Source organism: Prionailurus viverrinus, chromosome C1 (genome assembly GCF_022837055.1).
Source record: "Prionailurus viverrinus isolate Anna chromosome C1, UM_Priviv_1.0, whole genome shotgun sequence".
NCBI lineage: Eukaryota > Metazoa > Chordata > Mammalia > Carnivora > Felidae > Prionailurus > Prionailurus viverrinus.
The window spans coordinates 129,868,626-129,894,547 of record NC_062568.1 but is presented as its reverse complement, the minus strand read 5'-3'; the positions used below and the strand labels follow the sequence as shown (position 1 = coordinate 129,894,547).

At 35.9% G+C, this 25,922-nt stretch overlaps 2 protein-coding genes across 6 annotated transcripts in view; one reads left to right on the top strand and one right to left on the bottom strand.

Annotated features, from left to right (window-relative positions):
- Nucleotides 1–25,922, top strand: part of SNX7 (sorting nexin 7) — a 300,077-nt gene that overhangs the window by 217,094 nt on the left and 57,061 nt on the right. Inside the window, exon 12 of one of the 2 annotated variants that reach the window (XR_007154931.1) lies at nt 16,834–16,924. The gene's annotated coding sequence lies outside the window, so the exon portion shown is untranslated. Of the gene's footprint in view, nt 1–16,833; nt 16,925–25,922 lie in introns of those variants that run through there. The other variant, XM_047871974.1, reaches the window with a different exon arrangement.
- The window catches only part of PLPPR5 (phospholipid phosphatase related 5), a 220,275-nt gene continuing 196,940 nt past the window's right edge, over nt 2,588–25,922 (bottom strand). For all 4 annotated transcript variants that reach the window (XM_047871976.1, XM_047871977.1, XM_047871979.1 and 1 more), the window contains one exon: nt 2,588–3,317. In XM_047871976.1, coding sequence (XP_047727932.1) covers nt 3,285–3,317 — 33 coding nt within the window. In that variant the 3' untranslated portion in view covers nt 2,588–3,284. The remainder of the gene's footprint in view (nt 3,318–25,922) is intronic.

Genomic DNA, 25,922 nt, shown 5'->3' with positions numbered 1-25,922 from the left:
CTGATATTTTAAAAGAATCGAAAGTTCCAAAATTCATTTCAAAGCCTATGTCTGGCAAATTGTGAGAAGATTAATGTTTCTAAGGCATAAACAGAACCATTTGGCATATGTCCAGGGAAACTTTTTTAAAACATGCAATCAAAATTTAATAAATGGTGCCCTAGAGACAAGAATAAGATCATTTACATCTATTCTTTAGCAACCTGCTTATATATAGGAGGCAGATTACATAGTAGATCGTGTACCTGCTCAGTGTCCCAGATAGTTTCTAGCAGGTTCTGATTTGCAAATAAGGAAGTTGCTAAGAGAGCCCAGGATAGCCCATGAGATGTAGCTGCCCAGAGAACTGGTCTAATGTCAGCCATTGTTATCCCTTTGCAAACATTCTCCAGTCACTCTGACAATCTGACTTCCATCACATTAATAACATCACAGTCTTTATTCATATACCCTTAAGAAAGAATTTACAAAAAAAAAAAAAACTTAATTTTTTTAATTTTTAAAATTTTATTTTAAAAATACAATACACAGCAGAGAATTATGTCTTCCCCTACTGCTCTTTCACAAAGGAAACTATGGTAAATGTAACTGTGATATTTGGCTAGGATAGATCCTGAGAAAAGAGAGGCCCAGTTAGAAGTGGAAAAGACAAAGTCTGTCAAAGAAGGTTCACCTCTCTTTTAACATAAAAGAGCCTTTTAAATGATCTTAGGAATCAGATAAAACATGTGCAGAATTTCTGCCATGCAAACAGAGACTACTAAAATTTTCAGGCTGACCAATTTATACTGACCTGGGCCCCAAGTAAGTAGAATAAAAAGATGTCTTTATCAGAAAAGTATGTGTTTGCCTACTTTTACTAAACTACATATGTACATATTTACAAATTAATAATTTCTTAAACATATTTTTCATTATTTTCAGTTATAGCATCATGGTTCAGGGCTCTTGGCCTGCTTTTGCCCTGTGCATGTGTATCTTTTTATTCTTCCGGATTTCCTTCATGGCAGGATCATTCAATGTCCAATCTTGGGCCCATGACATTTAATATTAGAGATGACTTCACTCTGATCCTGGATAAAATCTGGGTTTCTGAGGAAATTATAACTCTTGCATTTGGACCAGGTTTAGCAAGGTGCAAAGACACAACATTTGCATATGAATATGTAGCTAAGGCTTCCAACAGGAAAAACATGCCAAAATGGCTACTTGAAAAACTGATTCCAGAACCGATAGAACTGATTTAACTCCAGAAATCTTACTGGTAATCCTGCCTCCAAAGACATTATAATCATCCTTTTCATATCCATTTCCTGTAAGTGAATTCCCCATTACTGTTATTGCCTAAAAAAGCCGTTGAAGAGAATGAAGGCATTCTAACCGTTTTCGTGTTTTAAATTTCCAACAAAGTTGAATTTCTATAGAAGTCTGAATTTGGTAGAAATATTGATTTTTTCTGCCTTTGGCCCTACAAAAGTGTTTTAATTCCCCTAGTGATGGAAAAGAGCAAGTAAAATCTATTTGGGGAATAATGGACAAGTCTTTGGTTTTATTTATTTGCTGATTTCTGTTGAAATTACAGAGAAAATTTAAAGTTTATTTCCTTTAATACTGTCAAGGTTAGGAAGATTCATTTCAATCAATTAACTACTGCTCATATAAGACAAAGCTACCCAGGGTCACTTTAAAGATTGTGACGTTATTGTAAAGGAGTACATTTAATGGTGTAATTCTAGCCCTGTCATCTTTCCTATATTGACGTGATCTCATCCTTCATTCTATATGCTCAGTGTGAGTATGTCCTCTGGGCCTCTCCTGTGGGCTGGGGTTTAGAGCACAGGGTAAGGATCGCAGGAGAGATATCTGATTTAGGTTTTGATTTTACAAAGGACCTCACATCTAGATTCTTGACATTATTTTTAAAGAAAATTAAAACTAGGTTACCATATAATTGTATATTTGAAAAGTGTTCATTCTTAAAACATAAATATTTAAAATACAACATAGCTCTTGTAACTATATTTTGGTATTTCTTCATTTTTTTTTTTAAACATAGGTAGTTGTCCAGGACTCTGAGAGGTTTTGATGTGTCCAAAATGATACAATAGCTGTGGTATATTTGAAATGAATATGAGTTCAGGGTCAGAAAACCTGAATTTAAGTTTTAACTGCCTCCTACTAGTTGTATGGAATTGGGCACATTATTTACCAAACTAAAGCGATTTTCAATGATTACACAGGGTTACGGTAAGGATTAAATAAAATTATAAATGACAATGTACTTTGTAAACTATAAAGTACTATAAAAATGGAAAGTACAATGCGTTAACCACATTTCTGGAATTTATAGATTCTAAATTTCGTGTCAGAGTGTGGTTCCTTCCTGTTTTAAATTATGTGGAATCTTGACTAGTAAAAAGCCTAAGAATGGAGACTTTCACCCCTCTTGAGACGCTTTTATCAGTGGAAAATTGCTCAATATGAAGCAACCATTGCTGGATTTAGTCACTTAAAATATCCTAAATACTGCCTGCATTATTCAAAAGCTACAAGTCAACGATTAAACCACAACTGTCAGGAACAAAAGTCCAAATAAATAATTTTTAATTATGATACATTACTTATTACAGTAAAAATTGGCATTTTCCCCTTCAAAAGCAGAAGCACCAGTCTTAGAATGTATAGTATGAATGGTATTTTAAGTGAAATATAGCATAATATTATGTGCAAACATTATTTTAGTATAGAACATATTTTCTAAAAGTAACTTCACACACTGAAATCTGTTAGGATGGAAATAATGTCATGCTGAATAATAACATAAAACCCCCATGACTTTCAAAGTCCACTTCAAATGAAACGTGGTATACTGCTGAATAGGTATAAGAACTAAAAAAACTTAACTAGCCCCAAATGGAGGGACTTCTTATACAATATGATTTGTGTAAAGGTTATTTTCACATAGTCTCAGTGATCCTGTGAGAAACTAAAGTGAATGTTTTATTTAAGAATTAATTTTTTCATTCGGCCATCACATTTTATTTAACACCTACTTTGTGCGAGGCTTTGTTGTAGGTGCTGGGGATATAGAGAAGACACAGCCCTGCCCTTGAGGAGCTCACAGTCTAGTGGGGGAAACAGATAAGTTGACACTGATTTTAAAATTATAAAAATTATTAGACAACTTTATAAACTTCTTTTGTAATCAAACAAACTTTGGGTGTTATGAATGGATGGTGAAAAGGGACGATGTCCAATGCAGTGACAAACCGTCTGCTTCAATATCATGTGACTTCTGCAAAGGCGGTGATGTGGTTCTGAAAAAGAAGAAGGAATTACAAAATCAGAGTCCTGGGAAAGCTGGCTTTGTAAAAAATATAGTGCTCTTACAAACAATCATTAGCTTAATATAAAATTGCAGCCCGGATATGTTTAAGTTGCAGAAACATACATTTAAGTTCTGTGTATTATTGTGTCCGTGTAATTGCTAATTATATATTTTATTCAATATTCTTAATTAACCAAATAGATTAAGGTGTTATATTGAAAATTAACACTGAAATTTGGAGAGATAAAAATGGCAACCCCAGACACATTAATATTCTGCTCACTGTTAATGGAATTTTAATGCTGTATGTTGGAGGTTCAGATTAATTGCTCCCTGTGAGACAGATGGAATACAGCAAATTGGTGAAATGCTCAGACTGAAAGGCTTATGCTGGTTGACAAAGATCTCCTTAAATACTTCATTTTTTTTCTAGTTTTATTCTAGTGTTTTCTAGAAATAATTGGCATACATCACTATATAAGTTTAAGGTGTATAGCATGATGGCTTGATTTACATGTTGTGAAATGATCACCACAATAGGCTTAGTTAACATCTACCTTCTCATATAGGTACAACTAAAAGAAAAAAAGAAAAATTTCCCTTGTGCTGAGACCTCTTAGGGTCTACTCTCTCAAGAACTTTCCTGTGTATCATATAGCTGTGTTAGCCATAGTCAACATGTTGTGCATTTCATTCCCAGTACTTATTTACCTTACAGCTGGAAGTTTGTATCTTTTTACCACCTTCCTCCCATTCCCCCTCCCCCACACTCTTCACCTTGGATAGCCCAAATCTAATCTTTTTTTTTCCTGTGAGTGTAGTTTTTCTTTAATTTTTAAAAATTTTTTAGTTCTACATGTAAGTGAGATCATATGGTATTTGTCTTTCCTATCTGATTTATTTCATTTAGCATTATGCCTTTAAGTTCCATCCATGTTATCACATGGTAGGATTTCTTCATTTTTAAAGGTGAATAATACTCCATTGTATGCATATACCACAAGTTGTTTACACATCCATCCATCAATGGGCACTTAGGGTTGTTTTCATGTCTTGGCTATTGTAAATAATGCTGCTATAGATGTGGGGTACAGATACCATTTTGAATTAGTGTTTTTGTTTCCTTTATACATATTCTCAAAAGGGGAATTGGTAGATGATGTGATAGTACTGTTTTCAATTTTTTGAGGATTCTCCATCTTGTTTTCTTTCCATAATGGCTGCAACAATTTACAATCCCATCAACGGTGCACAAGATGTCCCTTTTCTCCACATGCATGCCAGCATCTCTTGTCTTTTTGATCACGGCCATTCTAACAGGCATGAGGTGGTATCTCATTGTTGTTTTAATTTGCATCTCCCTAATGACTAGTGATGTTGAGTATCTTTTCATATATCTGTTGGCCTTTTGTATATCTTCTATCTATCTATCTATCTATATCTATCTTGTATATGTCTATTCATGTCCTTTGCCCATTTTTAAGTTAGATTATTTGTTTTTTGCTTTTTAAGTTGTATCAGTTCTTTATATATTTTGAATATTAACCTCTTATCAGATATATGGCTTGAAATTTTTTCCCATTCCATAGGTTTTCTTTTCACTTTGTTGACAGTTTCTTTTGCTGTATGGAAGCTTTGTAGTTTGATGTAGTTCCACTTGCTTAATTTTGGTTTTGCTGCATATACTTAAGGTGTTATATACAAAAAATCATTACCAAGACTCCTCAAGGAACTTTATTCTTATGTTTTCTTCTAGGATATTCATGGCTTCAAGTCTTACATTCAAGTCTTTAATCCATTTTAAGTTACCTTTTGTAACTTAAGTTACATGTTACATGATACAAGTTACATGTAACTTAGGTTACAAAAGTTACCTTTTGTAAGTGGTGTAAGTATAGGTCCAGTTTCATTCTTTAACATGTGAACATCCATCATCATTTATTTAAAAAACTATCTGGGGTGCCTGGGTGGCTCAGTCGGTTAAGTGTTCAGCTCTTGATTTTGGCTCAGGTCTTGATCCCATGGGTTGCGAGATAGAGTCCCATGGTGGACCCAGTGCTGTCAGGCTCTGTGCCAACAGTGTAGAGACTACTTGGGATTCTCTCTCTCCTCTCTGCCCCTCTCCTGCTCATGCTAGCACATGCGCATGCTCTCTTTCTCTCTCTCAAAATAAACTTAAAAAAAAAAGACTATCTTTTCTCCATTGACTGTTCTTGTCTCCTTTGTCAAATATTAGTTGACTGTATACACTTGGGTTTATTTCTCAGCTCTTGGTTCTGTTCTATTGGTCTATTTGTTTTTTTGCCAGTCTTATACTGTTTTGATGGCTATTTCTTTATAGTATAGCTTGAAATAAGGATGTGTGATGCCTCCTGCTTTTATCTTCTTTCTCAGCATTTCTTTGGCTATTTGGGGTCTTTTGTACTTCCATATAAATTTTAGAAGTGTTTTTCTAGTTCTGTATAAAATGCCATTGAAATCTTGATAGGGGTTGCACTGAATCTATAGATAGCTTTTGTTAGTAGCATTCACATTTTAATATTAATTCTTCTAATCCATGAACATGAGATACTTTCCCATTTGTGTCTTTTTTGATTTATTTCATCATCTTGTAGCTTTCACAGTAGAGATCTTTCACCTCCTTAAATTTATTCCTAGGTATTTTATTATTATTTTTTGATGCTCTTATAAATGGGATTGATTTCTTTTTTAGAAAATTCATTATTATTGTATAGAAATGCTACTGATTTTTATATGTTGATTTTGCATTCTGCAACTTTACTAAATTCATTGTTTACATCTAACAGTTTTTGGTCGAGTCTTTAGGGTTTTCTCTATATAAAATCATGTCATCTGTAAATAGAGTCAATTTTACTTCTTCCTTTCTAATTCTGATACTTTTTATATCTTTTTCTTGCTTAATTGCTCTAGCTAGAACTTCTAGGACTGTGTTTAATGGGAATGGTGAGGGTGGGTATACTTGTCTCACTCCTGATGTTAGGGAAAAAGTGTTCAACATTTCTACACTGAGTGTGACGTTAGCTGTGGGCTTGCAATATATGGCCTTTATTATGTTAAGATAGGTTCCTTCTATACCTAATGTATTAAGAATTTTATCATGAATGGATGCTGAATTTTTTCAAATCTTCTGTGTCTATTAAAATGATCATATGATTCTTTTCTTTCATTCTATTAATATGATGTATCATTCAAGTTACAGATTGATTCACATATGTTGAATCATCCTTGCATCCCAAGGATAAATCCCACTTGGTCACTGTGAATGATCCTTTTAATGCACTGCTGAATTCAGTTTGCTAGTACAAGCATACCTTGAAGATAATGTAGGTTTCGTTCCAGACAACCATAACAAAGCAAATATCACAATAGAGTGAGTCAAATGATGTTTTTGGTTTCCCAGTACATATAAAAGTTATGTTTATACTTTACTGTAGACTATTAAGTGTGCAATAGCATAATGTCTAAAAAACAATGTACATACCTTAATTAAGAAATACTTTATTGCCAAAAATGCTAACCATCATCTGATCTTTCAGTGAGTCAATCACCAATTGCAGATCACCATAATAAATGTAATTATAATGAAAAAGTTTGAAATATTGTGAGAATTATGAAAATGTGAGACATATATATGCTGTTGGAAAAACAACACTGATAGACTTGCTCGATGCAGGGTTGCCAATAACCTTTAACTTGTAAAAATAAGCAAACAATCCCCCCAAAAACACAGTATCTTTAAACTGCAATTAAGAGAATCACAATAAAATGAAGTAGGCCTGTATTTTATTGACAATTTTAGCATGTATATACCTCAGGGATATTGGCCTTGAGTTGTCTTTTCCAGTAAATCCTTTTCTGGTTTTACTACCAGGATAATGTTCACCCCATAAAATGAGTTTGAATGTTTTTTCCTCTTTGATCTTTTGATAGAATTTGAGGACTGCTGTTAATTCTTTAAGTGTTTGGTAAAATTCACCAGTGAAATGATTTGGTCCTGGGCTTTTCACCATTGGGAGATTTTTGATCAATCTCCTTACTAATAATTGGTCTGTTCAGATTTTCTATTTCTCTCTGATTCAGTCTTGGCATACAGTTGTTCACAGTAGCTTTTATGATCCTTTAAATTTCTGTGGTATCCATCGTAATGTCTTCTTTTCATTTACAATTTTGTTGATTTGGGTCCTTTCTCTTTTTTCTTGGTTAGTTTAGCTAAGGACTGTCACGTTTATCTTTTCAAAGAACCAACTCTTAATTTGGCTAATACTTTCTATTGTTTTTCTGTTCTTTATTTCATTTATTTCTACTTTCATCTTGATTATTTCCGATCTGTAACTTTGAGCTGTTTGTCCTTATTTTTCTAATTCCTTAAAGTGAGTTAGGTTGTTTATTTGGAATTTTTCTTAACTCTTAATGTAGGCATTTATTGCTGTGAACTTCCCTCTTAGAATTGATTTGCTGCATCCCACATATTCTGGTATGTTGCAGTTCCATTTTCTTTCGTGTCAAGAAACTTTTTTACTTCTCCTTTAACTTCTTCTTTGATCCATTGGTTGTTCTGGAAAGTGTTGTTTAATTTCCATGTGTTCATGAATTCCAGTTTTCTTCTTGTTAGTGATTTCTGGTTACATGCCATTGTGGGTCAGAGAAGATACTTGGTATGATTTCAAGGTTCTTGAATTTTCTAAGACTTGTTTTGTGGCCAAAATATACAGTCTATTCTAGAAAATGTTCCACGTGCACTTGACAAGAATGTGTATTCTGCTATATTGTTGGATAGAATGCTCCGTATATGTCTGTTAGGTCCATTTGGTCTGTAGTATTAAAATCTGCTGTTTCCTTATTTATCTTGTGTCTGGAAGACTTATCCATTGTTGAGAGTGGAATATTTAAATCCCCAAATATTATTGTATTGCTGTTTATATATACTTTTAGCTTTTTTAAATTTTGCCTTATATATTTGGGTATTGCAATGTTGGATATATAAATACTTAAAATGTTTATATATTATTGATGTATTGACCACCTTATATAATGACCTTTTGTCTTTTTTAAGCATTTTTAGCTTAAAGTCTATTTTGTCTGATATAAACAGAACTACCTCTGCTCTTTTAAATTATCATTTGCTTGAAAAGTCTTTTCCCATCCTTTCACTCTCAGTCTGTGAGTGTCTTTTCTTTAAGTTTATTTATTTTGAGAAAGAGAGAGAGAGAAGCAGAGAGAGAGAAGCAGAGGGAGAGAGAGAGGGAGAGAGAGAATCCCAAGCAGGCTCTGTGCTGTCAGTGTGGAGCCTGATGTGGGGCTCAAACCCACGAACCATGAGATCATGACCTGAGACAAAATCAAGAGTTGGATGCTTAGCCAACTGAGCCACCCAGGTGCCCTGAGTGTCTTTGAGGCTAATGTGAGGCCCTTGTAAGCAGCCTATGTTTAGATATTAAAAAAAAAAAAAATCCACTCAGCCCTCCTGTGTATTTTAATTGTAGAACTGAATCCATTTATACTTAAAGCGATTGTTTATAGGTAAAAACTTACCATTGCCATTTTGTTAATTGTTTTAAATAGATCCACTGTTCCTTGCTTTTACCTTGCTACCATTTTTTGTGTTTTGACCTCTTTTGGTATCAGTATGCTTTAACTTCTTTGTTGCGTTCCTTTGTGTAATTTCTACAGAACTTTCTCTTACAGTTACCTTGAGGCATGCATAAAATATCTTAAACTTATAATTTATTTAAACTGATAACAAGTTAACTTGAATAGAATTTATAACCTTTATACCTTTATTTCTCCTCTCCTTGACATTTTAGGTTATTGCTATTACAAGTTATATGTTTTATATTTTGTAATAAAAGATTATAGTTATGCTTATTTATACTCTGTTCTTTTTTTAACTTTTAAACTAGAGTTTTGAATACACCACTATTACCATATTGCAGAATCTAACTATGACTAGATTTAATTATAACATGTAGTACACTAACATTCTTAGGAGAATTATTCTCAATTCTTTGGCAGTTTGTAGATTTCCATTTCTTTAGAGTTATTTATTCAAACTTTATGAGTTTCCTTGGTGGTGTCATATATATACCTGATTTTTTGTGATCCTTGATTCCTGATGTTGGTATCTACACATTTGAGTAACTGGGCTCCTCTTCCAGAATTTACAGGTTTGTTTTGGCAGAGACAGTTCTTCGTCAGCTCAGTTTGGATTTCTGGTTCTGTCTGATGGTAGGTCTTTGGGCAGGTGGAGCTTGCTATTATGGTCTATCTGGGGGCAAGGCAATTGAGGACATGGATGGAGTGGTTATGCCACTGGTGAGAACAGCTGGATAGGACTTCTGGCTTGGGTCCCTACCCAAGTGAGGCTGTGGGGTAGGCTCTGCTGGTCAGGCTTTCTAGATGGTTGGGACTGGGTACCATATTCAGTAGCTGATGGGGCTAAGAAGTAGCTTCCCACAGCCTACACAACTAATTGCTTGGGAACCTGAATCAGGCCAGAGTGTGCACTGAATTCTCTGGTCAGCTGAGACCACTAGTTTTGTTCTGCAGATGGGGCAACCCACAGGCTGTGCTCTCTGTTCAAGTGCTCTGTGCACAAGGCTACTGAATAGGCTATGCAGCTTCCCATGTGCTGTGGTTAGGTTTCCTGGTTGGACAGACTAAAGGCTATATTCAGTGATGAATGGGGTATGAATGAGATTCTCTGCCTGGGCACAGCAGGAGAAACAGCTCAAGCTGACCTGTACCCCCAAGTTCTCTGACCTAACACGCCAGTGGCTTTGCTCTGCAAACTATTGGCTCTCCCCACATGCTTCTTGGCCATAATGCTACTCGGCTGTACAGCTTCCAGGAGTTGTCTCTAGTCGTTCTGGGTAGACAGAACCAAAACACACCCTTCACAGCAGGTGAGGTTATTTTGTGGCTTCCTTGTCTACGTAGGAGGGGGAGGGACCATTGTAGGCTGCTCTTAATTTCTTAAACATGCTCTCTGGTTGTGAGGGACCAGGAGCAAGCTACCCTCAGTCTCGGCTGTGCATTAATCCCCCTGCCTATGCAGAGCACAGGAATCCTCCATGCTCAGTGCTGGCTTTGTGTCTGCTCTGCCTGCCCACCTCTCGGAGCAAGCACAGCTGGGCTGCACTGCTTCCAGGAGTTGTTGCCGCCTTTCTGGACCAAGGGGGCTGGAAGAACTCTCTGTAATAGGTGATGCTATCACTTCGTTTCTCACCTGGCTGTGGAGAAACCAGGCTCCAGGGCTGGCAAAACTCCTCAACTGGGGATCTGCATCAGGCAGATCTGCACTGCCAAGTTCCCTAGTCAGAATGCGTCCTCACTTTGGTTCTGTAGGTTAGTAAAACTGCTGTTTGGGATTACTACCTGGGCATTGCAGGTATGAATTTGGTGTGCTAAGATCCGTGAGCTGGTTGCTACTGGTTGTTGCAAGCCCCCGGCCCCATCTCTAACACATGAAGACCCCCAGGGGTTGAATCTGATTCCCCTGCAGTTTCCATGGTGTGAGATCAGAGTAGGGACCCCTGCAAAGCAGCCCACAATGCTGGGGGTAGCTGGTTGTGCTTTTTGGGTTCTCTGCTCCCTGGGAGAACTGAAGGCTCAGGGGAGACCTCTCCAGGTGGTGCTGTGCTGGCCTGTAAAAGGAGCAGCGGGGCCAACATGCAGCTGCTTTTCTTACACTTGTAATGCAATCTATCTTGGTCTCTGTGGCAAAGCAGGGGTACTTCAGCCTCACCCCCATGTTCTGGGATTCTCTCAGTGGTGTCTTATTCTTAAACGGTTGTCGGTTCTTCTCGGGGGGGGGGGGGGGGGAGCAAGATCAGGAACAACCTGTGTTGTCATTCTGGTGATGTCACTCCAAATGCTTCAGTTTTGATACATGAGTCCAGACTATAGACTGCAACCTCTGTTGTTCACTTCAATCATAGAATTCCTTACAGGGCCTAGACTTCTTCCTCTTCCCTTTCCTTCTCCTCCTCCTCTTCTTCTACCTCCTTCTCCTCCTCCTTTAAAGCAACAGAGCTATGTACAAAAAAAGCCTATGGAATGGCTAATACTTAAATGGATTAAAACATGTAGCAGGCCAAATCATGGCTGCTGTAATATGACAGTGGACAATTGATATGACATAATTATGCTACCTATAGGGTTATGTCAAGATGTAACATCCCTGACAGTCCTAACCAATAACTGCAACATTTACAAAAGAATTTTATCATATTACCTGCTTTAAGTGTTTTTCATAGCAGTTTCTGTATTGACTCTTTATATGTGAAAGACATCATAAATAGAATTTCACATGATGAATGCATGTCATGAGATTGCTTCCATGTATATGTAGTTCTTTTCAGGTTAGTGTCTAAACTAGTTAAAACACTTAGAAAATGTGTGTGAAGAAATTAAAATCTATTGTCACCAAATGTAGGCATATTAAACCAGAACTAGAAGGTTATCACTGACTAGTGCTTACAGCATTATGTTCTAGGTTTGACCCACTTAAGCCTAGAGAAAAATAGTATCAGTAGGAATCAGTCGTGAGCAGAACATGCTGCCTTTTCACTAACAAGAACACCATAGAAACTGTAATTTCTCATTTAAAAATGCATTATGAAAATGTTGGGGAACTCAGCAGCTCCTCTCTGAGTTTTCTTGATTTTTTTCCTTACAAAAGTACAAGCATGACTTTAGGACAAAAAAGATTCTCACAGTTTACATAATGTACTCTGAATAAAAGCCATCAGAACTGTGGCAATAGTACATCGTAATTGTATTTCCAGTGGCCCCATGGGGACTTGAATCTTGTGAACTGATAAAAAACAATCTGATACACATGTTTTAGTATAAAACTGGCAGGATTGTCATACCTCTGGACAGGACCTAGCACATAGTAATTGCTGGAAAGATGTTAAGATATAAATTGAAGATTAACCACTCAATGGCAATGGTGGTAGGGCAGGAGTGAAAAAGTGACAGAAGCAAAGAACAGGAGATAAAAGAGAGAGAATGGATGGTGTTCCGAAGGCCACTGGCCTAAGTGTCATTGTTCCCTTGACCTAGATAATCAAGTGTCTGCATGGCTCATTAAATTTGCTGAAGATGATCCTAAGTGAAGGAGACACCCATCACCTTGGAAGGTAGAACTGAAATATTAAAAGACCTTAATAAAACAAAGAAAGTATTGGAAATAAATCACTGATAATCAATGCAAGGCAGGACAGAGGCAGAGGAAAAACCAAGTGACAAATACAAGCTGAAGACAGTGACAAAGAGTGTGCAATGACTATCGGGCAACCTGTAGATTACCATCTAAACCCAGACATATTGAGGGAAAAGAGTTGCTAATAATACACAAGGAGCAGCAGGCTGAAACCGGGACTGCCCCAAACAGGGGCGTGAGAACATGTTAGAAATAAGGCATCGGATGTGTAACTCTAAGTGTGCTATGGAGAACTAGGAAATATTGGGTTCAGGGTGGGAGTTTAAAAATCATGTTTTGGTGGCCATGAGATTCTCTTTCATCGCTTGTCAAGTACAAACAATATTACCCTTTTCATTATGCTAAGTCATTACCAAGTTAAATTACAGTTTCCAGACGGACTACATTTTTAGATCCCAAGTCTCCTGCTTTTTTCCAATTAGCACCCTTTTAGCTTTACATCACACTTAAGTTTTAACTTTTGAGATGACTTTTTTTTTCTATTTGACTGGAATTAGAAGGATTCTGCTTGGGGCTTATCATCTGAAGGTTGTCATTAGCACACAGATTAAACAGATGAAAATAAAACATTAAAGTGACTGTGCATAGGGAGGAGAAAATTAAGGGGAAATTTAATAACAGGTTCTAAGTACATGAAAGGAGTATACAGAGAGCATGGGGCCATCTGTTCATTAATTTCACTAAGAGCAAATGAACCCACACCATAGAATGAAGGAGATGGATTACTTATTTCAGTGAGATTTAAAAACTAAGATTAATTCTCTTCTAGCATAGGGGTGATTTCCCCTGAAGGAATCCAGAGAAAGAATAAGGGTAATTATTTAAGGTCCTTACCATCCATAAGACACTATGATTCTGTTATAAAAATTACATCCACAATGTATGTAAATGGGTAATTTGAAATATGCAAATGGAATAATTCCTATGCAGGAAGTTATGGCAGTGCTCACTTTCCCTCAGCATCTTTCTTAGTAACATAAAAAGCCAGAATTGTATCTATTATTTTCAGGTTACCTGTCTTGAGAAATGGACTTCTTATGAGGCAAACTAGGTAACAATGGGTTTTCTCCTTTTAATCTGTTTGAATTCTTAATCTGCAATACTAAAATCCTAGTAAGAGATAATACTGCAAACATGTAGTACACAAACCAGAAACTCATGCATAGAAGTTGCATTCACAGTCACGCGAAGAAAGTGGTCATGTAACTGATCAGTGCAATTACTGCCCTTCACAACTACACATGCACAGTAGAGATGGCAGAATTGGAGCCCAGAGAGTTGAAGATTAAAATGTGCTATATCCATTAGAAAGTGATCACTCAAGTCCACAGCAAATCAACGTGCCAAATACTGAATCCAGTCCTTGAGTGCAGAGGTCCCATGGAAAAACAAGCACTTATTCCTGAGAACAGTAGTTTTGGATTCCTCAATTTGGTAAATTCTAAAGTCTATAGAGTATGTCAAATTTTGAAGCTCTAAGTTCTACAGAAAAATTTCTATTTTTTCTATTCTATCCTTTTGTAGAATTATACTTTTTTTAAACACCATTTAAAACAAATGATCATTTGCTTATGACAATGTGGCAATGACTTGTCACCTGACAAGATGTGCCACTCACCGTTTCGCTTTGAAAAACTAGGGGGAAATGCCAAAAGAGCACTTCAGATAAGAAAACAACCCAAAAAACCCCATTATTATTAAGGGCTATTTGGTTGAGGAATGTCAAATTCCCATGAAGTGAAAAATCAATTAAAAAATAAAATACTTTTGAGGGGTAAAATAATAATAATAACAATCAAGTACCTAGAATTTTGGATGTACTAGAACCTGCACAGAAGGACATTTTTCTGTATTTGCCTTAGCTTTGCAACCCAACTCCAACACCAGTGCGCTATAGCGCACATACGTTTATTGCCTTAATTGAAGATGTTCACAGTGGCTTATTCCCAGCATCCAGCTGAAGAGCCTTGCAAGACAGTCTTTAAAGGACCTTCCCTGTGAATTTTCTTCTTGACCATTCTCAATAGGTTGAATTCGGGACACCTACAAAATGTGTTTCATTCATTATTTAAATGTTTATCTAATATTGACTTATTTACTTGGACAAAGTACTAGTTTCCTTAAAGTTCTGTGTTATATTATTGAACCAAATGCTGAGGTTAAATACTGTTCAGTTTTTCTTTCTTTCAAGGTAATTATAAACAGCTTTTGTGTTTTAATAGGAGGTTGTCAGCAGTCAGCTTAGGTTTTTAACCTAAACGTAAATCGAGGTTGCAACTTGAGATCTGTGCATACAGTGTCTTTAATTCAATGATTCCTGTCTTCAGGTCTACTGGTAAGGAAGCTGTGAGGTACAGTGGATGCTGCAGTCAAGTAGTATGAATGTCAAGTGTTGAATGTGGGCTCCATAACATTGGAGGTTCTCACAAGCAATTTAACCTTTCAGAGACCCAGCTTTCTCATCTGTGAAAGGGAAATAATAATGCCTATTTGAGTGGATTCTTGTTAAGATTAAATGAGATTATATGCACAAAGGTCCTTGTCTCTACTCAAACATATATAATTGTCTATAAAAGCTAGGGCAACAAAAGAAAAAGAAAAAAGAGAAAGAAAAAATACAAAGGAAAAAATATACATGATAATTGGTTGGAATTTCACAGTGCTGTAGTCTACAGTTCTAATGTCCACACAAACTTTAAAACCAAATGTTATCTTACAAGATTGGTGCAAACCAATGTGAATTGGTGGGCGAAACCAAATGTGAATTGCTCTGAGGTGATATATACTCTATGTTGTGCTACGGAAATATTTATCTTTGCTGCCCAAGACCCTGCTTGTGTAACTGAACACACAGTATTTTGCCCTAAAATAGAAAATATTTTGAATCCTGGAAAACATATCTCACCAAGGTTTAGGACAAAGAATCATGGTCCTATAATAATCAACGATTCTGAAGTATATAGATGCAGCCTACATTTTATCAGGGGAAGGTAGGTGAATGCCAGCCCCTAAATATTGTAGTTCGCTACTTGCGTCCTTTGTTTGTTCATTGTATCCCTTGAGGAAGGTAAAGTGGGCATAAAAGAGACGGAGGAAAAGGAGTAATGCTTGGAGTGTGTTCTCTAGAACCCTACTTGGTCACATTCAGTTTTCCTTCTGGTGGACTGGGAAGCTGGTATTTTTAGTAAAAGAGAAATAATGTTAGGTCCGCCTGAGAAAAAATTACTAGAGAATTTCAAACTTAGGCCATGAAATGGATTGAAAAATCCATTCTAAACAATTTCATGTTTTAAGAAGTTGGGGTTATGAAGGCATAAAAGTTGAAATGTGATAAAACCAGAGTTCTCTTGGGAAAGAGGATTGTTTTGAACCATTTCTTCCTTTGCCATAGTTCTCTTTTCAGTTCAGAGTTTAACATGAGCTCAGAATTTTGTTTCTCTTCAGGAATTTCTTTTTTGTACTATTTTGAGACAGGGGCTAAAAGCTACTTTCTGAGAGAATCGTAACCCTCCAGAGAAAGGAGAACTCTCCAGGCGGATTTCACTGATGAGCTAATTAAACCAGAGGCAGGCCAGGCTTTTACTGGAGCATTAGCTATAGATCATATGACGTATTTCCAAGTCCCGAGGAGCTAGGGAGTTTGTCTTTCCACAATGAATATTTAGGAGCATGGGTTCTCAATCTTGGCTGCATTCTGGAATCACCTGGGGGGCTTTAAGAAAAAATACTGATACCACACCAGAGACTTGGATTTAATTGGTCGGAGGTGTGGCCTGGTCAATGGTAGTTTTAAAGACTCTCCAGATGACTCTAATGTGTAGCTAATATTGAAAACTACTGTTTCAGAAGATTGGCAGGCCCAGCTGGATCCAGGCCAACGCTGGGTCTGTATCCACATCACCTGAGGTGGCTGATACACTATAGATTCCCAGGCCCACATTTGCCCAGGCCTTCTGGGCATGCTTCCCAGAAATGTGCCCTTTTTGCAAATGCTGTAAGGTAAGGAATCTCTTTTATAACAGTCTGAGAACCACTGCCTAAAGTTGTAGAAAAGTGGTTGGTTAGCAGTGTAAACCCTGTTAGGTATATAAAAATTCTGTTTAAAAACATTACCATTTCTCTGGTAAAAAGTGCACTGCCTTTAAAAAAAAAAAAAAAAAAAAAAAAAAGCAGTAATCCTGAATGATTTCCCCCAAAATAAAATCTTTGTATTCAAACACTTCTGGGAATAACTGCTTCCTATATTCCTTGCCTACAGCCTCACAGTACATAAAGGTATTGAGATCTGCAGCAAAGACTCAGTTTCACTTGAACTCAATGTTTTCCAGCACAATGGCATGAAACTCCAGGTAAGTCTATTAATGTTACTGGGTTTATGTACTTGGTGGATGTGGGTATCTGTGTTCTCTAGCTGAAGTTCCTTAACCTCCCTAACTCTAATGACCTGTCCACCATACCGTAGCATACACATTCCCGACTCTATTCCCAACCATCAACCACATCAGAAATGTAAAATCCCAATTTACCTCCTGTCCTACCTCCTTCATACTACAAAGTTTCTTTGGCCATTTTTGAAATTTCTCAACCATTAATCTGTCCATCTGGCCCAGCCCACTTGCCCGTTCTTAATTCTATTTCTTTTACCCTCATTCTGGACCCCACCTGAACACTCTTTAACGGCACCCTCAAATTTCTTGCCTCTGTGCTCTTATCTCACCTGCCAAACAAAATCTTTGTGCAAGTTGATTCCTCTATTTGGAACTTTCTTCTCATCTCTTCACTTAGCTAACAGTTCTTCAGATGTCCCCTTAGAAGACGCTGCAAGCATTGCTATGTTTGGGTAGATCTCCCTTTATGTCCTCCTCCAGCATAGCCATCACCACCCTGTTCTGTATTTGCTTATAAGATTATCTATCCCCCCATTAGACTGTAAGCTCATGAATCCTGGGAAATGTACCATAATGCTTCTTATTTGACATTTGTTACATATTTCATATATTACAAATCTAATTGCAAATAAGATTTTACTATATATAACCGAAGATGATTAAAAAAAGGTAACTCATCCATTGTACCCAGGCCTTATTTTACACTGGTATTTTAATCTACCTAACTAATTGGATTCTCATTTATTTCATTTCTTTTTAACTGTTTAAAATGCTTTAGATTTGCTAAATAAGCAAATCTACTTGATGGAAGAATCAGAGGATGTGGGTAGTGGATGAAGTGTATGATAAATTCTTGTATAATCAGGATCTAATTAAAACTCATTTTATTTATATATTTTTAATTTTTAATGTTTATTTATTATGAAGAGACAGAGCGTAAACAGGGGAGGGGCAGAGAGAGAGGGAGACACAGAATCGGAAGCAGGTTCCAGGCTCTGAGCTATCAGCACAGAACCCCACGCAGGGCTCCAACTCACAAACCACAAGATCATGACCTGAGCCAAAGTCAGACGTTTAACTGACTGAGCCACCCAGGGACCCCAAAACTCCTCATTTTAAAACTTGCCTTTTCTGAGGGCACTTGTGTTGAGCCCTGGGTATTATACGTAAAGTGATGAATCACTAAATCCTACTCCTGAAACCAACGTTACATTATATGTTAACTAACTAGTTTTTAAATAAAAATTTGAAAAAAAATACAAAAATTAAACTTGCCTATTTTCACCAGAAGGTACCAGTTAGTAAAAACTGGATGAGCCACATCAAGATTCATTTCAGACCCATTCAAAACCATAAATACCATGAACCATGACACAGATACTTAGGAAAATTTTGGTAAATGTACATATATATTTACCCTAAAACCACAATTCCTATTCCTAGGTATTTATCCAAGATTTGGAAAAATATGTATACACACAAAAACCTGTACATGAATTTTTATATTAGCTTTACTTATAATTCAAATGTTCTTCAAATAGTGAATGGATTAAAAAATTGTACATAAATAAGGCAGAATACTACTCAACAATAAAAAGGAAAAAAAAGACCCTATTGATGTAGGTAATAATATGAATGAATCTCAAATGCATGATGCCAAGTGAAAGAAGTCAGACTCAAAAGGCTACATAGTATATGAGTCCATTTATACTATATTCTGGGAAAGGCAAAACTGTAGGAACAGAAAACAGATTAGTGGTTGCAGAGGTTAGGGGTTGAAAGAGGGGTTGACTACCAAGGGAAAGGAAGAAACTTTTTAGGGTGATAGAAATGTTGTATAACTTGATTATGGTGGTGATTATACAATGGCATGCACTTGACAAAACTCATACAACTGTATGCTAAAAAAGAGAATTTTATAGAATGTAAAGTATGCCTTTAATAAACCCCAGTGGGGGGGGGGGGGAATATATTGAGACCATTAGCTACATTGTGAATTAAGTCTAAAGGCCAAGTGGTATCTAGAGTTTGGTTTGTCAATTCTTGAATTACTGCTTCAATGTTTGTTTCAAAGGAAAAATATCAAATAAATATATGGGAGCGTATTTAAAAGATACAAATTAAATGAAGTACTTCATATATTTTTGACCTATAAGATTGGTAAAGATTATTACAAATAATATTCTCCATTGTTGGAGAGGACATAAAGATATGAGTCAAAAAAATAGCCTGAAGAGTATTCATCCTTGCTTTTCCAGCATTTCTGACTCTATGAATATATCTTTAATAAATTATTAATGGCAACTGCCAAGATATCTGTTGTAGAGATGTTTACCCTAGTACTGTTTATAATTATGGGAAATTGGAAGTGGAAAGAATTCTCCATGCCTAACAAAGGTAATGGTTAGTTTGTATGAATTAGAACTTTTTCAATGTAATTGTATGATATTGTATAGCATAGTGATTATGAGTTTTAGCTCTGAAGTGAAACATATTTGGAAATGGAAAGTTGAAGATACAATTCTGTATTCTTGTTTCAGAACACAGACTAGGTGTGTGACCTTGGGCAACTTAACCTTTCTATGTCTCTTTTCTCTGTAAAATAGAGAAAAATAAGATATACTCAAATGGTTTCTATAAAAACTAAAATGATGTTTACGTGTGAAGTTCTTTCCAGGCACAAATTAGGCTCCCCTTAAGATTAGCTTTTACTATTATGCTGATATGAGTATTATATTTATTGACTCTAACCATATCTATGACATACTGGTTGTGCAAGCAAAACCAGGCTACAGAAAAGAACATCCAGGGAGATCCTATACTATCCACAAATCCACACATACACTTATGGATGGGGTCATCAAGGCTACTTTTAGAAAACGTTTTCCAGTGATCATTGTGGTTAGTATATGGATACTGTTACCCACTTTTGTCTTGCTTGCCCAGACTTTCACATTTTAAACAATATATACAAATTACTTGCTTCTTTAACAGAAACAACAAAAATGATGGTTGTTTCATAAGACTGTGAATGAGTTCATTATTTATTTTCCTGGTTTTAGCAAAATAACATTTTACATTTTTCTGTACAAAAAACTTTCATAATGTCATGGCACTCCTGCTCCATTTTGAAGGCCTCCATAAATATCTCTAGGACAGACCACCATACAGGAATGAATCTGAGAGAAGAGGGGAATGAACAGATGGGAGCAGTTTCCCATGTATAACTGTGTGTGTCAAGAATGATTTTTTGATCCATCATGTTTTAGTCTCTCCTTAACTGATGACTATAGGAATCATTTAATTTAAAAATGCAGTCATCAACTTTATATTCATTCACACAAATGAGATGAGGAAGCATGTTTATATTCAAAAGTAATTTACTGAAAAGATGCTTTTATAAAAGGCCATTTATATAACTGAAAAAAATCTGGCTTTTATTCCTTGTGTATTTAGTATTTATTAATAGTGTGGGAAAAAATACTAAATATATGGAAGCACAAATAGGAAAAATGACAAAGGCAAAGTAATAACAGAATATGCTAGTTTTTCTGACCTAAAATTTGATGCCTGATGGAATTTCCATCCTCAATTGGCTTTTTTTTTTAAAGCAAATTAAACTTAACAAATGAGGACAGAGTACAGCATGCAAACACTCATTTACTTCAAATATTTTTCATGAGCGCTCAAAGCTTAGATTGAGGAAGAAATGCCTAAAATATGAATATATTTAGTTTCACTAACTGTTCCAATATCTAATCACTAATAAAGTTGTTTTGACAAGGTCTTATGTAACATTTATACTACAGTTCAGCAGTTCTGTAAAACAAAGATTTGCATTATAGAAAAGCAACTAAATCCTAAATTAGATTGCTATAGTTATTCATGCATAGCATTCTGAAACCTCGAAGGAATTTATCACAGAGAGCACGGTAATGTATAATCATATCTGTCTTGGCAAGAAACCACAGGATTGTTTGACTATTTGCTATGACACTAATAGATGCAACATTTTAAGCTATAATATTTTCTGCCACATGTGCTATGTATGACATAGACAATCTGTATAAACTTTTAAGTCCATGAAATACACCTATAGGGGTTTCTTAGTCTGAGAAAAGATGAAAATCCAATTAAGGGAATCACTGTTGCAGGGGAACTAATTTGTGTTAACCACCCACAATGTGCCAAGAAGTTTATTTGTGATCTGTTAATTCCAACAGTTACCCTAAAAGGGAATCATTATTGTACCAATTGTTCAGGTAAGGAGGAGTAATTTGTTTTATCCTGCCTAGTTATTATGTGGCCACACCAGGCTTCAAACTCAAAATTTCCAGCTGTAGAAGCCTGGCTTCCCATCTGTCCCCCACTCCCATTCTGCCTAAAATTCAAGTCAGGCTCTCCTCGACCCTTGTGATTTTATTATCTGCAAAACAGTAAATGTAAAGGTCAATGCATATGCTTCTCTGGGTCATTGTGAATTCCCTTAGGGTTTTCCTATCCATATTATTTCCCTTTGAGATAGCCACAGGAATTAAACATGGTAATTTCTACCTGTAATAATGTCCACTCATTATGACATTTCTAGATGTTTGGAACTGTCACCACTGCTAACCACTTCTGTTCAAGTGAAGCTTCTGTTGCAGTGTGCTTTTAGAGTATGAATTTCTTGGGTAGTACAGGTTGGTGAAAAGCCCTTTACCTACAAGGCAAAACTGTAATCTTGTAAATTACCCCTATAGTTATCTTTCCTTTTGTGTTGTTGGCAAAAGGGAATTCCTTTTGATCCACTTGATTAGATCATATAATCTAAGAAAAAATAATGCCTAGGTTTAGATAGAAATAAAATTATTTTCTCAAAAAGCATCCTTTATACCAGGTTATATTTACCAAGTTAACTCTAGAAAGTATCCCAAATTAGATATAAGTGATTATCGTGGCTTGTCTAACTGCCTTAATAAAACTATGTAGACATGAATTCTTAGATCTATTAGAAATATACCCTTTTCTATCAAATCCCATCTATCTTCATATTTATTAAAAAATGTTTTTGTTCTTTTGCTAAAGTATTCCTCTCCTTAGATTTTCTGTATAGCATCAGTTAAAATCAATAATGCATATGCACACATTATTATTTTCATGTGCTTGCCTATGCAAATCTGAATGCCAGCATTTTGCTATGAGAAAAGCAGAGGGAAAGAGAGAGGTAAAAGACAAAAGGGCTCAGAGCTTTGCTACTATGATGAATGCAGCCTGACCCAGGAAGATCCTTGGAAGGAATGCCAATCTACTCCTTATTCATTCATTATAAATAAGAGAAATCTCTGAGGAGAAGACAGGCAAATGTCACAGATGAGAGGTCAGCATGTTTCTGGGGGTGACAGTAGGGGGACAGTTTTCTTAGTGATGCCTGGCTAGCAGTTAGCCCTTTTCCACTGTGAATCATTGGGATAGTTAGATAACCCGTGCTATAGGCAATGCTTGTGTCCTCCCCAAATTCAATGGTGAAACCCAATGTGGTGGTAAGTGGAAGTGCTGTCTTTGGGGGTGAGTAGGTCATGAGAGCGGGGCCCTTATGAATGGGATTAGTGCCCTTACAAAAGGGACTCCTTCTGCCATATGGGACACTGGAAATGGGCCAGAGTTCGCTGACATCTTGCTCTTGGAATTTCCAGCTACCACAAGTTTGAGAAATAAATTTCTGTTGTTGATTAGTCCATTGGTCTACGGCACTTTGTTATAGCAGCCTGAACAGACTAAAGGCAACTCCTCTGATCAGAATCAGCATCTGACTGAAAACAGATGTTGCCAAATGATGCCTGGTCAGTCAAAATGAGATGACATGGCTGTCCTGAGATCCAGTCTATGTCATCTTAATAATTTATCTGGATTTGTACAATAACCTCCCAGATTGGTTTTTGTTTTGCTCAGTGTTGCTCTTATTTAATTCATTCTCCATTCTAAACATGGCATTTCCTTTCTTAAATTCCTTAATGGCTCCCCATTGCTTACAGGGTGAGAACCAACTTCATAAGCATCCCATAAAAGACTCTTCATGAATTTTCATCACAAGTGACAGAACTTTGAAAAGATAACAAATCTTTAGCTAGACTCATCAAGAAAAAAAAAAGGAGAGGACTCAAATAAATAAAACCAGAAGTGAAAGAGATGTTATAACTGATACCACAAAAATAAAATGGATCATAAGTGACTCCTGCAAACAATTATATACCAATAAATAACAACCTAGAGGAAGTGGATAAATTCCTAGAAACACACTGTCTTCCAAGATTGAATCATGAAGAAACAAAATCTTACTAGTAAGAGATTAGACCACTAATTAAAAACCTCCCCCGAAACAAAAGTCTAGGACTAGAAAGCTTCACTGGTGAATTCTACCAAACATTTTAAAAAGAATTAATACCAATTCTTCTCAAAGTCCAAAAAAACAGAAGAGGGAAGAACACTCAAACTTATTTCCCAAGGCCAGCCTTACACCCTGATACCAAAATCAGAAAAGGATACTACAGGAAAAGAAAATTATAGCTCAATATCCCTGATGAATATAGATGCAAAAATCCTCAGTAAAATCTTCGCAAATTTAACAACACATTCAAAGGACAATTCAGTACAATCAAGTTGGATTTATTCCGGGGATGCAAGGATTGTTCAACATCCACAAATCAATGAATGGGACACACCACATTAATAAATTGAAAGATAAAAAATAATATGATCATCTCAATAGATATAGAAAAAGCATTTGGCAAAATTCAACATCCATTTACGATAAAAACTCTCAGCAAATAGGTATAGAGGGAATGTATCTCAATATAATAAAGTCCGGATGTGACAAGCCCACAGCTAACCTCTAACTCAATGGGAGAAGATACTTGCAAGTCATATATTAGATAAGAGGTTAATACCCAAAATATATAAACTCATGCAACTCAACAGCAAAGATCACAAACAATCTGATTAAAAAATGGGCAGAAAATATGAATGTTATTTTTGTAAAGAATATATACAGGTAGCCAACGGGTGCATGAAAAGATGCTCGACATCACTAATTGTCTGGGAAAATCTAATTAACCATAAGAAACTATCACCTGACACATGTTAGAATGGCTATTATCAAAAAGACAAGAAATAACAAGTGGTGGCAAGGATGTTAAGAAAAGAGAACTCTTGTGCACTGCTTACGGGAATGTAAATTCTATGATGTTTCCTCAAAAAGTTAAAAATTGAACTATGGTATGATCCAGCAACTCCACTTCTGGGTATTTATCTGAAGGAAATGAAAACACTAACTTGAAAATATATATGCACTCCCATATTCACTGCAGCATTATTTACAAAGTAATCATTGATAGGTGAATGGATAAAGAAGATGTGGTAAGTTTATACACAACAGACTTATTTAAACGTAAAGAAGAAAGCTTGCCATTTTCAACAATATGGCTGGACCTTGAGGGCACACTGTTAAGTAATAAGTTTAAAGAAAAAGACAAATACCATATGATCTCTCTTATACATGGAGTCTAAAAAAAAAAAACAAAACAAAAACAAAACTCATAGATACAGAGAACAGGTCAGTAATTACCAGAGGCAAGGGGTGGTGCATGGGCAAAATGGGTGAAGGGAGTCAAAAGCTACAAACTTCTAGTTATAAATTATAAGTCATGGGAACAATGTGCAGCATTGTGACTATAAATAATGTCTTCATCATAAGAAAAAATATTAGTAACTCTATGGTGACAGATGTTAACTCATTGTGGTAATCATTTTGGGATATACACAAATATCAAATCATTATGTTGTACACCTGAATCTAATATAATGTTATAGGTCTATTATACCTCAATAAAAGAAGAAAAAGGGGAAAAAAGGAGAAAAAGGTGACAGAGAATACTTTTCCATATATTTATTTCCCATTTGTATTTGATCTCTAATAATTGCTTATTTATAAACTTTGCCCATTTTTCAATTAGGATGTTTCATATATTACAGACATTAACCTTTTAACACATATGTTGCTGATATTTTACACTTTGTTACTGGCATTTTATAGGGTGTTTTTCATTACTTTTGATAACTTTTACTTTTAAAAATGCTTGAATCTATATTTTTCTAGGTAGCAATGTCAAGAACAAAAGATTGGTGCTGAGTCCCTCCTTCATAAAAGCTGGAAATTATCATAATTTTACTTTTGTTGACATCTAGGATTTCTATCTCATCTTGTCATTGTTATATTATTTTCTTTTTAAATATATTTTCTGTTTAAAAATTATAATTTTCTCTATGTTACTATATTTACCATAGTCAATTCTAATTAATTATGTAAATGGTTTCCATTCTTTTTGCCCATTCACTCCTATAATGACTTTTCCAACTTCAGAGCTCTAGATATTGGTGTGCTGCTCAGTTAACTGGTAAAAAACCTTCTGGTAACTTTTCATGAGTAATATAATTTCTGAATTCTTACATATCTGATATTTTATGGTTGTCTTAATACTTAAATGACCTTTTGGGTGGGAATAGAATTCTTTTTTTAAAATTTTTCTTATGTTTTACTTATTTTTGAGACAGGGGCAGAGCGTGATGGAGGAAGGGGCAGAGAGAGAGGGAGACACAGAATCCGAAGCAGGTTCCAGGCTCTGAGCTGTAAGCACAGAGCCTGACATGGGGCTCGAACCCACGAACTATGAGATCATGACTCGAGCCAAAGTTGGATGCTTAACTGACTGAGCCACCCAGGCGCCCCTGGGTGGGAACAGAATTCTGACATCACAAACTTTTTCTTTGAAAACTCCGAAAACACTACTCCTACTCCTTTCTATTCTGGCATCTACTATTATAGAGAGAGAAGTCTGAGCCCAGTGTGCTGTCAGACTTTGGTAGGTAACCAACTTTTTCTGCCTTGGTGTGTGTGTGTTAGTTTTCACTCGGTATACTATAT